Source organism: Danio rerio, chromosome 6, assembly GCF_052040795.2.
Source record: "Danio rerio strain M-AB ecotype USA chromosome 6, GRCz13ab, whole genome shotgun sequence".
NCBI classification, from domain to species: domain Eukaryota; kingdom Metazoa; phylum Chordata; class Actinopteri; order Cypriniformes; family Danionidae; genus Danio; species Danio rerio.
Genome location: NC_141026.1, coordinates 11,828,077 through 11,844,385, shown reverse-complemented (window position 1 = coordinate 11,844,385; position 16,309 = coordinate 11,828,077). Strand labels below are relative to the sequence as shown.

The 16,309-nt window shown below is 34.8% G+C and overlaps 1 protein-coding gene across 1 annotated transcript; it reads left to right on the top strand.

Moving 5' to 3' along the window:
- Positions 1-7,405: 7,405 nt before the first annotated feature.
- Positions 7,406-10,908, top strand: cycsb (cytochrome c, somatic b). The gene is given in 3 exon segments (NM_001002068.1): positions 7,406-7,480; positions 10,101-10,275; positions 10,352-10,908. Coding segments are annotated over 2 exon segments (315 nt in total). The 5' UTR covers positions 7,406-7,480; positions 10,101-10,106; the 3' UTR covers positions 10,498-10,908.
- The last annotated feature ends 5,401 nt before the right edge of the window (positions 10,909-16,309 follow it).

Sequence of the window (16,309 nt, the reverse complement as noted above, 5' to 3'; positions counted from 1 at the left end):
TTACTTTTATATTGCTGATCAGCTGTTGGGCATTTCACTCTCTGACTGAAGGCAGTCGACCAATCGCAACAGACTGGCATTGGTCCAATCAGCGCAGATTAGCTTCGCGCTAAGGAGGGGTTTGGGAACAAATGAATCACTGGACGATTCATACAGAAGTCGCTGGAATAATTAGGTAAAAATAAATGCAGATTATAAGACCATGGAAGTGCTTTTTGACCTTGCATGCATATTAGACTGTTGTTGGAGACCCTTACAACCAAGATATGTATAATATGGGCTCTTTAAAGAGACGGTTCACCCCAAAATTTTTATCTACTCACTATACATGTAGGTTGTTTTCACCATGTCATTTATGACACATGGAATTCAAATGGAGGGCAGGAAGTGATCCTTCTACATAGGAATCACTATCAGAGCATCAAAAGGTTTCTGTTTTATGTTGTTTATAATTGTTTAAATTGACCAAAATAAAACATACGGAACAGCTTGTAGTCTTCCAAATAAGCTTCCAATAAAATGTTTGCTCATAAAAGGGGGGAAAGGTCTAGAAACTGGCTGAAAAACGGATGAAAAGGCAGTATGTAATAAACATATATTTAATACATCCATGTGTACATTTGTATGTAACTACTGAACGCGATAGTTTGGTTTGTCAGCAGAAATAAAGATTATATAACGGCCTAGCTACGTGTTTAAATATGTTAATGTGTTATATAAAAATCAGATGCAAGCACCGCCACACTTATACAAAATCCAGGAGAGTATAAATAATGTACCCTGCCATGTAATCGATGCAATGAAATCTTGTTTTGCAATAATCCAAGTCTTTACTGGCGTTTCGGCAGGATAAACAAACGTAATGTTAACATCGAGATGCCCATAAGTGGTGAAAGTTGGTTGATGGTAAGTTAATAGACAGAACAAAAAATAAATGCACACCTTGCAACAAAACTATGGTTATTATTGTGGAGCACGTTTCCCCTTACAAAAATTAATACATAATAATGTAGACTATATGTGTTCACGCTTTTGTATCTGTTCATTTTATATTTATATAGTTTTTTAATTGCAAAATTGTCTGCAAATTTTTGGGAATTACCACTACAAAATCTTTTTTTTTTTACAAAGTCATTTTTATCGTAAGAAATCACAAAAACAATTGGGGAAACTAGGGGGTCTTCTTTTAGTAAAATATACACTTGTATCCATCATAGCCTGATTTTCATTCCTTTAAAAAAAAGTTGGTTGAATTGTATAAATCATTTCAATGTGGTCCTGTCATTGGCCCATAAACATTTCCTGTTTGTTATCATAACTGTAACAAGAGGCAATTCAGTCATAACTTTATGTTAAAACAGATATCATGACATTATTTATCAATATATGGCTTTTTTTGATTCTCCGAAGCTATAGAAAATAAAAATGTAAGACAGGAAATATGATTTGGACCATTGTTTTTGTTTATATCCCTCAAAATAGCAGGCTTTAATAGTTAAGGTCCCTCATGAAGGAAGAAAGTCGTCGTGTTTAAGATTGTGACAACGAATATTCACTAAACACTATTGCAAAATTGTGTATGACGTAAGGTGTACATTCTTTAAAATAGGCTATATCCGACATTCATCCAAGAGTTTAGGACACTTGATGTGAACGAAACCAAGCATAGTTTAAGGTAGGGACATCGACTTTCGAGTGAACAAAACAAATTGCTCAAGGTTGATCTACATACCTGCAAGTATGGGGATCTTGGTTGATCCATAGGCAAATTAAATCTGCTATGAAGATCTTCTGGCGTCAGTCTAAAAATCTGACTACGTGATACTATAGCGCCACCCTGAGGTGGCTGAAACAAACAAGAAAGCAAATGCCATATTTTTTACAACGATAAATCCACATTAATTATCAGCATTATCAGAGAAATTATCAGAGAAATCAATATCTTTTCGAAGATTACTGAGATAATTTATTTTCCATTACTGGTACAGCCTTACTGCTTAGGGATAGTTCATTTAAAAAGGAGTCATATCATCATTTATTGTTCCAAACCTGTCTTGAGTTTCTGGTTTTCTGTTGAACACAAAAGAGGAATGTTGGAAACCTGTAAATGACTATAGTGTTTGTTTGTTTGTTTGTTTGTTTTTCTATGGATGTCGTTAACAGTTTAAACATTCTTTGAAATATCTTATTTTATGTTCAATAGCAAAAAAAAGTCATAACCCGTAAAGCTTTGAAATTACTGAGGTGTGAGTCAATAGGTTAAGAGGGAGTTTTTTGAGTGAACTATATCTTTAATCTTATGTTATAATATTTATATACATTTCAAACTTTTTCATAAATGAAAAGTGAAATAAAAAAACACTAAAACCTATAAGTAAAATAAGCCTTTCCTGCGATCTGCTAATTTTTGCTGAGATGAAAATGTTGGCTAAATGTAGTAATTTTAGCTACTGTCCCAAACTGGGATATTAAAGTAGGACATCTAAAAATACATTGATTAATTTCACATTATTTAAAAACATTACAAATAAAACTGCACTGCAAAAACGGAGAGATATTTAATTGTTTATTATTATTATTATTATTGTTATTATCAACAATATATGCGGCATAATTTTAATTTGCATTTTAAAAACATAATTTTGGGATATTTTTTGTTATTAATCTATTTATTTTGTTGATTAAGTTTCATATTTATCCGTGTACATTTTGTAACAAAAAAAACTTTTTACTTTGTTTTACAAGGAACTGAAAAAAATATTTTGTACTAGTCAGCATAATGCTAAAAGAAAGGCCATTAGAACTGTCCATTTGTGCTCTAATTTATATATATATATATATATATATATATATATATATATATATATATATATATATATATATATATATATATATATATATATATATATATATATGTTAATGTAAAGGTTATTTATTTTTGTGCTGTTATTAATATTTACCTTCTATAACCCTGGCATTGTTTTGTTAACTATATTGTCATGTATATATGTTGTTTAAAGCGTAACAAAAAAAATTATATGCACACACACACACACACACACACACATAAATATGCTGCAGTTCCTAGAGTTAACCGCTAGATAACACTCTTGCATAAAATTCCATTTCGCGCATCACAGTGCAGTTGTATACTTGACCAGCAGATGTCGCTGCTTTCTGTGCAAAAAGCAAAATGTGTGAGGAAGGGAAGTGCACAGGAAACAATTAACTGTGCTGGAGGTAGAGGAAGTGCTGCGAAGAACACCAGGGAATAGTGTGAGAAGGACACAGTCACCTCTAAACCTACAGCAGGAGCTTCTGGGCCTGAAAGCTAAACTTGTAACTATTTAAATTATTCTGAGGAATGTTACCATTTTAAGCCTTTTTAACAACAAAAAATATACAAATTTGTGTGGATTTATATATGAAGGTCATGATGAGGACATACTCTCACAGTATCTTGCACAGCCTTTCTTTCTCTGAATGTAATCAAAACTTAGATCTCAAATGGTTTATTAATAGACTGCGATTACATTGGGTTTCCTGGAGGTATCTGTGAACCAGCTAGCAGTCGAGGTGCATGATAACCCAGCAATGATGGCCAGCTTAGAGAGAAGATGTGCTGAATGAGAAAATGAACATGGCTTCAGAAGCACTGATTTTTTTTCTGTTGCTATGGGAACAGTCCACCATTAGATTGCTGTCTTCACACAGGGGTAGTGCACTGAGTTCAGAGCTGTGCAGTGAGAAAGTTTGATTAACAGATTTGAGAGAGGCATATTGTGAGCTTAGCTGAAGCATAATGCATGTTGAGTGTGTTATTTGATTAATTATTATGTATTACATCATGTGCACAGTGGCGCAGTGGGTAGCTCAATCGCCTCACAGCAAGAAGGTCGCTGGTTCGAGCACCAGATGGGCTCAGTTGGTGTTTCCACGTGGAGTTTGCATGTTCTCCCCATGTTCACGTGGGTTTCCTCTGGGTGCTTCGGTGTCCCACACAAGTCCAAAGACGTGCACTATAAGCGAATTGGATTAATTAAATTGGCTGTAGTGCATGAGTGTGAATGTGAGAGTGCATGGGTGTTTCCCAGTACTGGGTTGTAGCTGGAAGGGCATCTGCTGTGTAAAACATATGATGGATAAGTTGGCGGTTCATTCCGCTGTGGCGACGCCTGATTAATAAAGGGACTAAGCTGAAGGAAAATTAATGAATAAATAACGCATGCCTTGATTGGCTTTTGGCCGTAGCTACTAGGGTTGGGCGATCGCCGATGCCTAATGTGAAGCATCACGATGGACGATGTCATCGTAGGCGGTAATAAATTAATTATTTATGAGTAACTAATTCATAACAAATTAATAATTTGTAGCCTACCGTTTCAACTACCTGACCCTCATTGTCCTTATTTTGCCAATAACCAAATCATAAATAAATAAAGGTACACACAAATCACCACCTTTCAGTCACTTTTTCCGCGGGACTCTGGCATAAATAGGCAAAAATAGCCAGACTGATCTGTGTCATTATAAAGCCGTTGACAAACGACATTGGTAAAAAATGTGCAAAGCCAACAGGAACCAACCAACACTATCTGAAGTTTTCGCTAAAATTACTAAGTACAAGCGTGAAAGCGAAAGATCGAGGCAGTGTACTGACGCTGTGACACATTACCTGATAGATTTAAAAGACTGAAGAGTCGTTAGATACAGACAAGATGAATTAAATATCACGTTTAACAACTATAGAGAGGCGCGACCTAGCGGTACATCCTTGATAAGCTATCCGACGTGCTCAAAGCACCCGCTGACTGCCTGGAGCTCAAACGTGTGTGTATGTTGCTGTGCATGCCTGTATGTGTGTGTGTGGTCATGTGATGTGCGTTTTCAGTGGTAAAGTGTGGTTGGAGATCTTTTCAGAAACGCCAGTGTGGACATGGATCATTTTCGTTCTAAAATGCCATTTTAAAACTAAGACGTATTAGTGTCAACGCGGCCTAAGTGTGTATTTTTAAGTGAGCGGGTTGTTGTTGCTATGGGGGCAGGGCGAAGGGTCGCGATGCCGGCTCAGCATTGTGTTGTCTATCTACCATCGGCAATGGACAATGCAATGGCATCGTCTAACGACCCAACCCTAATGATGTTTTATATCGGTGGTTGCTGCTTAATTTGTGTTGAATGTGCACTTGTAGAGCATATATTTAAAATATTTTACTTGGAGAAATCGCTTTCGTGAGATTTTCTTAAATGTTGGTACACTTTGTTCAAATATTTACTTTAAATTATGGGAAATCGTTATATTTAACAACTTTGTCATGCACGTACTTACTTACACGCATAAAGACTTGAATGTGTTTAAATCTTTAGACAATCAACAGTGCATTCAGCTCAGAGCTGTGCTGTTAGAAAGTTTGATTCATTGATTTGAGAAAAGCATATTGTTAGCTTAGTTGACTAATTATGCATGTTGTGTGTTAATTTATTAATATTTAATATGTGTTACATGCCTTGATTGATTTTTGGCAATAGATAGCCCATTGTTTTACATAAGTGGTTGCTGAATAATTTGAGTTTTACATGCACTTGTAGAGCATATATTTAAAATATTTTTCTTGGAGAAATCACTTTCGTGAGAATTTCTTAACAAACTTGGGTATACTTTAAATTATTTACTTTAAATATAGTAAACCATTATATTTAACAACCTTGTCATGCGCGTATTAAGGCACACACATAAAGCCTTGATTGTTTTATTAAAATCTTTATTTACAATCAACATTTTAAGTGCTCTATAAAGTGTATTAAATATATTAATGTGACCATTATCTTTGTCCTCACTATTTATCATATAATATAATTTATCATGCCATATAATAAGTTTTTATAAAATGTATATTTTAGTTTGTGACCACTTGAGGGTGAGTAAATGATGACAAAGTTTTCATTTATAGCATTTCTGTCACTTTAACCATATTCAAAACAGCATAAATAAGTATGAACTTGCATATAAAGATGTACAATAAGGTGGAAAACTAATTGAATGTATCATGAATTAAAACTAAAAAACATTCATTAAATTCAAACAGTAAAAGTAAAAAATTGTATAGTCGTAAACACAAACACACACACACACACACCTTGACAGAATTTAGAGGTGGCTCAGTGCAGTCTTAACTTGTTGGTCAGAGTTGCCTTATAGAAGTTTGTAACATGCAACAATGGCAAATCCCTTTTGAATGTGTTCTGTAGCCTCAAGGCTCTAACCGGTTAGGTTTCATTTTCATCTAAAGGTCCAGTTATGGAAGATTTATTAATCACTTTGAGGTTAAAATGAGGAATTAATGACAACAGACTGCAATGGCAACAAGAAGGTCAAATGATTTTTTGGGCACGTGTCAGAAGGAGATTCAGTATAGACCTTCAATAAATTTAAATCTGCGCCATTTGTAATGTTGGTGTCTAGTTTTAAAGCATATTAGTGTTGGAATTTAAGAAAACCTGTTCATATGTGTGTTTCCAAATGAAAAGGGAGCACTTCATCAAGCAGTTCTCCTTGAGAGACCGCTAACAGGTAGGCTAATCTTCATGAAAAGCTGTACAGTTATGTACATCTGTCCAGACCATTTGTCATTCCTGTCAGTCACATGAGAGTAAAGCATATATAACCTTTCGTTTATGAGTCAACTTGCTACCTTCAGGTGTTATTGACTGGGAAACACCAGATGAACAACAAACCTGAAAAACGAGTCTTCACAGCAGCACTTCTCGTGCACATTTTCCCGCGAACCAGAATCGTGTGAATGGATAGCCTGCGTGAAAAAAATCCCTGACACGCTGCCAAAAGCTCATGTGACGCGACGTCAGTGTCACATTAGAGCATACGCGTGTACAGAAGAGGTACACCAGTTCTTGCGTGCCGCTACATATGACACTTTCAATGTTAAATAAATGTAATTTATAAAATATGCTTTTGTGATGTTATAATAGTCACTGATATGTTTCAGTTTCTCGTTAATTATTTGCACCTTATTCAATTAATTAAAATAAAGGTAAATGTTTCCTGAGAGAAAAAAAATTAGCCTAGGAAATAATCTCGAAAGCATGCGTCAAGGTTAAACGTCTTTTTTGTGCCCTTTATTCTAAAATGAACTATATGCAACAATTATATAGCTACTGCATGTACAAAAACCGTCTAGACTCTGAACTCCTTTTATCTAAGAGCGATTATCTCTTTCAAAGCGCTGCCTGTCACAACACCATAGATGGATCTCCAGAACAGCTGCTGCGCCGTGAGCAGATTCGTCAAGAAGAGGCACGTGACCGCTTTAGTCAGCGCATGATTGTGACGTCAAACACCGGAGCCTGCTCGCGCCTCTAAAATGAAGTGACCTTTCTCTTTCGCCCTGATATAGAATCGGTCCGCCGACCGGCAAGAGAGGAGTACTTATCAAGAACGACAATTACCTACACAGTCTAAAAGGTAACATTTTTTGAATCTGTCACGTAGTGTTGAGATCTGTTCGGCGTTTTGTGTCATGTATGAGACATTTATACATAATGGAGGATTTTTATAGCGGTTCCTTGGAAGGGTGGCGTAAGGTTGCGTAAGCTAACCGGTAACATTACTCCTCAAGAACAACTGAACGCCAGGGAAGAATTATATGATTTGGTATGAAGTAGTGTTACTTTTAATTATATTAAAATATGAGAAATGTGCGTTTTTGATAAAAACCCACACATTCTGTTTAGTAACTCAACAGAATGAGTGGGTTTTATAGGAGGTTAGCCTGATGTGGCTAACTGCTAGCGTCCGCAACGTGGATCTGAAGCCGGTGTTACGGTTTAACTGGTGACCGTGTTAACTGGTGTCCCTTTCCAGATGTAAGCTATTCACGTTTGCAGATTGGCAGATTCGTCACTTTTTCACAGCAACAAAACATGTCCATACCAAATAAAGATTCTTATTACTCGGTGTCAGTGTCATTGTGTGCATTATTGATTTTAATAGCTGTGTAGCAGAACAGTATATAACCAAAGTAAATAAAAAAAAATAATTAGAATTAACATGTCTTTAACAGGATTCGAACCCGTGTAGTGAAAAGGTTTAGCACACGTATCATTCAACTTATCTAACTGAGCTACTCAGAACTTCAGACGAAGCGGTCTGTTTTAATATATTTGTCAATTAAAACATGCCTTGCTGTGGTTGTGGACCCGTGTTAACATGTTTCCATCGATGTTAACATGTTTACATGCTGTTTAGTTACATGTACTCGCGTTAACGTGTTTCTACAAACTCTCCCGCTGATAGAATAGCTCTATGTGACTAAACGATGCTTCATCAGTTGCTCAAACCATGTTTTTTCTTAGTTCTAGACTCATGTCTACCTGTGCCTTTGGAGTCGTGTTAACTCGTGACCCATGCTCATACATGTAACGTAAATAAAGATTTTATCCAAAAAATGAATACAATGACGATATTATTATGCAACATATTATGTCTAATATATGTAATATATATTTCATATATAATATTATGCAACATAATATTAGAATATTATGCAATCAGAATATAATAGTCCCATTGACTCGTGTTAGTCTGTGTCTACAAAGTTACACGAGCTGATATTTTCTCAGAATAGCTCTAAATGACTACGTTGTTCGGCTAAATAAGCATACGTTATAAATCGCAGTCCCCCCATTTTATTTTAAAGAGAATTTTAAAAAATCAGGCTACATAAACAAAACTCGTATGTGGATTCGAACCTACTAACAAAAGAGACTCATGGAAGGAACATACGTTCTAACTAATTGAGCTATCAAGCGTGCTTAGCAGCTTTCAGTCATTTTATCGTATGTAGCCAAATCATGTTCATAAGTACCTTGATACAGATGTGACCAAGATCATACATTGAAATGTTGCGATTTTCAATTAACATTCTGTTGCATAATATTATATATGAAATATATATTACATATATTAGACATAATATGTTGCATAATAATATCGTCATTGTATTCATTTTTTGGATAAAATCTTTATTTACGTTACATGTATGAGCATGGGTCACGAGTTAACACGACTCCAAAGGCACAGGTAGACATGAGTCTAGAACTAAGAAAAAACATGGTTTGAGCAACTGATGAAGCATCGTTTAGTCACATAGAGCTATTCTATCAGCGGGAGAGTTTGTAGAAACACGTTAACGCGAGTACATGTAACTAAACAGCATGTAAACATGTTAACATCGATGGAAACATGTTAACACGGGTCCACAACCACAGCAAGGCATGTTTTAATTGACAAATATATTAAAACAGACCGCTTCGTTTGAAGTTCTGAGTAGCTCAGTTAGATAAGTTGATTGATACGTGTGCTAAACCTTTTCACTACACGGGTTCGAATCCTGTTAAAGACATGTTAATTCTAATTATTTTTTTTTATTTACTTTGGTTATATACTGTTCTGCTACACAGCTATTAAAATCAATAATGCACACAATGACACTGACACCGAGTAATAAGAATCTTTATTTGGTATGGACATGTTTTGTTGCTGTGAAAAAGTGACGAATCTGCCAATCTGCAAACGTGAATAGCTTACATCTGGAAAGGGACACCAGTTAACACGGTCACCAGTTAAACCGTAACACCGGTTTACGACTTCAGCTGAATTCTTTGAAATAAACATTGCTTATCTCAGGCAATTCTGACGAGTTAAAAGGAGATTTGTCACACAAACTCTAATCCGGCTGCTTGTTCATTTTAAGCTAGTTCTCACAGGGCGATCTCTAATGAGCCACACATCAGTGATTAAGGCTTTCTTTAATGAAGGCGATTTGAGGTTATCCTCGGATGAGCACTTTGATGCCGAGATGTTTACAGGTACTAATCGCCAAGGATTAGTTGTCAGAGAAACGTGCTTCTCCATCTATAAAATGCTAAGATTATTTACTTCATTACGAGTGAAGGTCTAACCTCATAAGCTGTTTTGGGGCTTGTTTTGTGTCCTGAGCTGATAAAGGATGCTCCATCCTTGAATGACCTTCTAATGATGTCCTTTCAAGTGTCAGTGTGTTCACCTCTCATTTCACTTCCAGGTAAATATGGGTGACGTTGAAAAGGGCAAGAAGGTGTTCGTCCAGAAGTGCGCCCAGTGCCACACCGTTGAAAATGGAGGCAAGCATAAAGTGGGGCCAAATCTCTGGGGTCTTTTCGGTCGCAAGACTGGTCAGGCTGAGGGATTTTCCTATACAGATGCTAACAAGAGCAAAGGTAAGGCTGATTTGGCGAATACGCATTTTCTTACTATGAGATGGACTCGCTTAACAAATCTTATTATTTTGCACAGGCATTGTCTGGGGTGAAGATACCTTGATGGAATACTTGGAGAACCCAAAGAAATACATTCCAGGCACAAAGATGATCTTTGCCGGGATCAAGAAGAAGGGCGAGAGAGCAGATCTTATTGCATACTTAAAGTCGGCCACATCATAATTCAGCTGGAGATCGAGGAAGCGGCAATATTTAAATTAAATGTTTGTAGTTTGGATTTGAATGTCTTTAACTAACTATTATTCATATGGTGTAACTGAACACGTGGCCAGGGTTATTCATTATAACATGTGGCATGCTTCTAAAGCCGGTCCATTTTAACAGTGAAGATTTTCTTCTTTTTTGTTCGTCCATGTATGGTTAAAGGAAGAGTAAAGTTACTGCAGGTCCCTAGTGTTTCCGCTGAGGGAATGAAAACTGTCCCCTGGTTTCACAGGAGCTGTCGTACGTTAAATTATTAAGAAGTGCTGAACCTAGTAAGTATTTGGATTGGAATGAGCGACTGGGAAATCAGTTTGCTTATTGGTAACATTGTATCAAATGGATTTGAACTGTCAAATAAAACGGTCAAAATAGTCAAATGTATGTCTATTCTGTTAGTTTCTCATATTCTGATGCTTGTTTGTGCAGCTAACAATAAAGTGCACTTTTTATTTTAAAGTATTACACTTTGACCTTCAGTTTTAATGTAGTAAACCGGCAGATGACTCCATGTACTGGGACCTTTAAACTCTCAGGGTATAAAAATTGTCAGGTATGCTCTCGTGCTCCTCTGTGTAATTTCAGGGCAAGTCTTGACAATTTCCACATAGAGGCAGCATGTTTATCAAGATTTTCATGATTGTCTTAGAAAGCTAGTCTGCCTGATAAGGAAGTATTGGTCCCTCAATGATGAGTACAATTATTTTATCAGGAAATTGAACATCTATTGCAGTGCCATAAACAATAACATTAAAGAATTACATTACTGCAAAATTCAATAACACTAAAGTGCACTCCAATTCAGTTATGCGTTTGAATAATTAACATGTTTTTGTTTCTTACTGTCCTCTTTTTTTCAGCTATATTACATCCAACTTATGGATTATGAATCTATAATAATTGTAAAAGTTTAGAAGAAAGCATGCATTAATGTGTAATAACTTAATTTAATGGCATATGCAACTTGAGTACTGTTGAGAAGATGTCCTATCTGTAAAATCAGGAGGATCAAATGCAAATCAGATTGCGTAGAAACTGCATAGTCCAGCAGTTCTTATCAGCTTTCGCTTTAATTGGACTTTATAACATTATAAGCAGATACGTGCAATACACGCCAGAGACAAAGTCCAAACTAGCAGAAGACTACACAGATGGTCAAACTCTACCTACAGCATCAGTTCTGTATACAGTACAAATTAAAGTAGCATAACCTGGTGTGTGTGTTACAATAAAATGCACATTCTCATCTGGTAAATACTTGATATTTTTAATTAAGTCTAAAAACTGAAACTGAGAATTGTAAACTAAAATGATTTCTTATGTTACAGTTATGTCTTGGCTTCAAAAACATGCATGTTGAGAGGGCAACATAAATTTAAAACTACTGCAGCTTCAATGTCACGAGGAGGGTCATTTGAATATAAATGCTGCCCCCTAGAGGACACCGGCAGTTACGCAACGATGTTTTGTAACAATTGTTATTAAACGTGAAGTTGCCAAGCTTGCATATTTATTGCAGCACGTGAGCCTTTCAGTTCAAATCATGAATTTAAACGAACAAGGGTATATTTTACTCATTATACTCTGTATATAAGTAAATATTTGGTAGGAAAAAAGAAAACGGAGGGTACTAAATTATCAAATTACATATAAATATGTTACAAACATTTTTGTATATATGCATTATTTTGTATATTTTCTGTAGTAAACGTGCATTTAATAACTCTTGTTAATAACTAAAATTGTAAAAAAAAATGTTAGAGAAGCATATTAACTGTTGTAATTCCTTTTCTATTTTTAGACTTAGAAATCATTTTTATATGCATTTGAATCTTTTTTTTCTAGCACCAGTATGAGAGGTTTGCTTTTGGCAAACTTGGATTTATATATGTGAAATTTCCATAATAATAAAATAAAGTTTATAATAAAACCAGCATATTTTAAAGAGCAATCCTTAACATAATAACATAAAACCACGTTTATTAAAAACGTTATGAGCAACAAGCTTAACATTAATCTGTAAAAAAAACAAAAAAGTCGAGTATATTGGCAAGTCCCAAATAAATGTGAAATAGTTTCATTAAAGCTTTTACAAAAACAGCATTCTACCTCAATATTAATTTTAAGCTTTTGCAGAAATATTTTTGTAGGATAAACTCTATAAAGTTATTTAAACAGTATTTCTTTAGCCTTTTTTGTAATAAAAAAAAAATGAGGTAATGACCATACTTGAGTCCAGTTTACATTATTAAAAATATTGTTCCAGTAAAAAACAACATATGTTACAGGCGTATTTTCTTTTAGGATTAAAGATCTAATTTTGTGATTAGGCTGAAATCCAAAAAAACAGATGAAACCGACTGGGATCTGTTCAGGAGGACAAACATACATATGTAAACCAGCAGTTATTGCCCCCGTTAGTATCGCAAATTCCTGTAATGTAATAAGAATTGTGTATTTTGCGATTAATTTTGTAAATGTAAATAATGTTATTTCATTATCAAATAATTGATTAACTAATTAGCTCGTTGTTAAAACATTGTGAAAGAATAGTGCTATTTCTGTTGTTGTGCATATTTAAAACTATTTGATGACATTAAAAGACTATTACAGTGCTGCCTCAAAATATTAATTATAATAAGCTGTATAATTTGTCTTATAAGATCTGTATACTTTGCCACTAAGTACTTTGCCATTCATTTTTACATATATCTGTTTGCTGAATAACAATGACATTATATTTAGCTAATATTTTTATATTTTATTTTCATAAAAGTTGTTTGACTAATTAAAACACCTATACAATAATCTAACGATACAAAACCCGTACATTTAATATGTAAGCTTATAAAATCACTTTAATTTGATGGTCTATGTGTGTTGAGAATGTAGTTGTGTGTTAGATTACATTAAGAGTATTCTTTCACTACTTCTTTTGCCCTTATTTTTTACAATCTCAATATGACTGTGAGGTAACTGTGAAGATACTCATGTAATGGACATATAAAGAAGATTTGTCGTTCTGTTTGTGTCTTGCATCAGCCTTCTCCAACTGAAAGTGTCTTGTTACAGGAACTAATAAAAAATATGAATAAAACGTGACCAGCTCAAAAAATGGCACTGCCACAAAACACCAGAAGAGGTCAGCAGTCAGCTATTCTTTCTTAATGGAAAAAATAAGAGACTTTATTCTGTTTCTTTTAACATTTTTTGAGTCTTTTTTTTCCTATTTAAAATCTAAAAATAATAATTAGAAATAAATTAATTAGAAATGTGGAAGAAATGTTATCAGACATGTAATTCATCTCTATCATTCAATTAACAAAAAAAAAAAAGAAAAGAAAAACTAACATTTTACCCAAACCTATAGTAAATCCAGACCTTATAATTAATTAATTTGGTGTAATGTTATGACATTAGACTATTTGAATTATTTGAGATACGCATGCAGACTAGCATAAAACATGTTTAATATTATTATTTGATCGAGATGCTGTTAGAAATGATACGTTAAATATATAAATATTATCTAAAGCAAAGGAAAATTGCAACAAAAATTCTATCCACAATTCTGTCAAAGTGCTTCATTCATTCATTTTATTTTCTGCTTAGTCCATTTATTAATCCGGGGTCACCACAGCCTAAAATAACTGCCAACTTATTCAGCACATGTTTTTAAGGCAGCGGATGCCCTTCCAGCTGCAACCCATCTCTGGCAAACATCCATACACACTCATTCAAACTCATACACTATACGGACAATTTAGCCAACCCAATTCACCTGTACCACATGTATTTGGGCTGTGGGGGAAACTGGAGAACCCACAGGAAACCCACGCGAACACAGGGAGAACCTGCAAACTCCACACAGAAGTGCCAACTGACCCAGCCAAGGCTCGAACCAGCGACCTTCTTGCTGTGAGGCGACAGCACTACCTGCTGCGCCACCGCGTCGCCTATCAAAGTGCTTATCATACTATTTTTTGTTTAAAAAAATGTATCTGTTTACAAATGTGCATTTAAAAGTTAATACAATTTCATATATAATTTAATGAGACTAGAATTTAAGAAATGTGAAAATGTATTTAGTTATCATTAATTTATTATCATCTATAATAAAAAACAAACAAAAACAATTTTAAAAAAATTGGCAATCTGTTAAAACTTAAATTAAAAACTGTAGCCTGCATGCAAATAACAAACATGCCAGCTCATTTTCTCAGCCAGAATTTGTCCATTTAAATAATAAAAGCTTTCTTTTATTGGTTATTCCTCTTAAAGCCCTCTTCTATTGGTTAATTTGACAATTTATGATGACATACTATCAAAAATGGGACAAATAAGCTCATATAGAGGCCAAATTCTGGACTTTATCAGAAGGGGGTGGGTCTTTCGAACCACCCAAATCTTCACATATAATACGCTTACACAAGTATAACGTTCCATGAGCTGTTTCAGTTCCAACAGCACTTCAAAACATAAACCATTATCACAAGCCAAGAATACAAAATTGCAACATTGTATACAGCCACACTTGTGAAATCTGCTTGACAGGGTAAAGCTGGGTAAAACAGACTTAATTTAGGTTTCACTATGCAAGCCATTAAACGTAAACATTAGGACATTATCAATAATATCTGTTGTTAGTTAAACGTGTAGACAGCATTTATTCTTTATATATCGTTTTTTATGCTATTAATACTTTCTACATAATTGGTCCATATATAAATAATCAACAGCACTATTGGGATATTAGCAGACCACAATAAAAGTCTACCTCAAATATATATAGCCTCTTCATACTTGTGTATCTGCCCACACAGCAGATCAATAAACTCACTACAGTTTGACAAATATTGCTGCTGTTGGACAACATAATGTACTTCTGAGGCTTTTTAGGCGAGAATGTAGTTGTTTATATTGCATCTATGCAGTTTATTTGTAAGGATAGTGCCTATTTTAAAATACTTATAAATTCTGAGAGACAGCGTGTCCGCGGCCATTCGCCTGTCATTGAGTAAAGCAAAGACAGTTGACATTGTCCATCCACAAGATGGCGACAGAGACCGCATAATAAGCCCTTAGAGGAAAAACTCATCGTAATTTTAAACTACAACAAATCAAATCATTATAAAACTGGTGAGTCACATTCTAAGTCGATCTCTCTCTTTTTTATGTTGCAGTGCTGTATTTATACCAGTAATTGTAATAGTAATTGTAGTGTATTGAGTGTGAGATGGGACGTATCAGGAATGTGTGTATTTTGTGTTGGACACTCTGTGTATAACCCTGACTTACTTTATGGATGGCCATCTGTTTGTTTCTAATGTCACCTGTTTTCGTTTTTGCAGACTAGTTCAGTACAAAGAAAGAAAGAAGAAATGCCCGCATGTGTTTAGCTTTTTTCTTTATCGCAAACACAACAGTAATCTGGTAGTGTTTGCATTGCTTTGTTAGTTGTTAGTTATTGTGATCTCCCAAATGCAACAGAGAAATTCTAAGAGAAATCTCTGTTTAGACCAGGGGCGATTTTAGGATTTTCATTTTAGTGGGGCTCAGCTCCTTAAAAGGTTAAAAAAATAGTGACTGTCATTGACTCAGTGAGTTAAAACGAGTACATTCTCTAAGTGCTTCTGTCACTGTGCTTAATCCTTTCTGTCCAGGACTGTATGGTATAGTTAATGCCATACGAACTGTAAAGTGTTTAATATTGGTAGCTCATTTGAAATGAGAAAATAGCGAAATTTTCATTAAGAGTTACATTTTTTGCAGG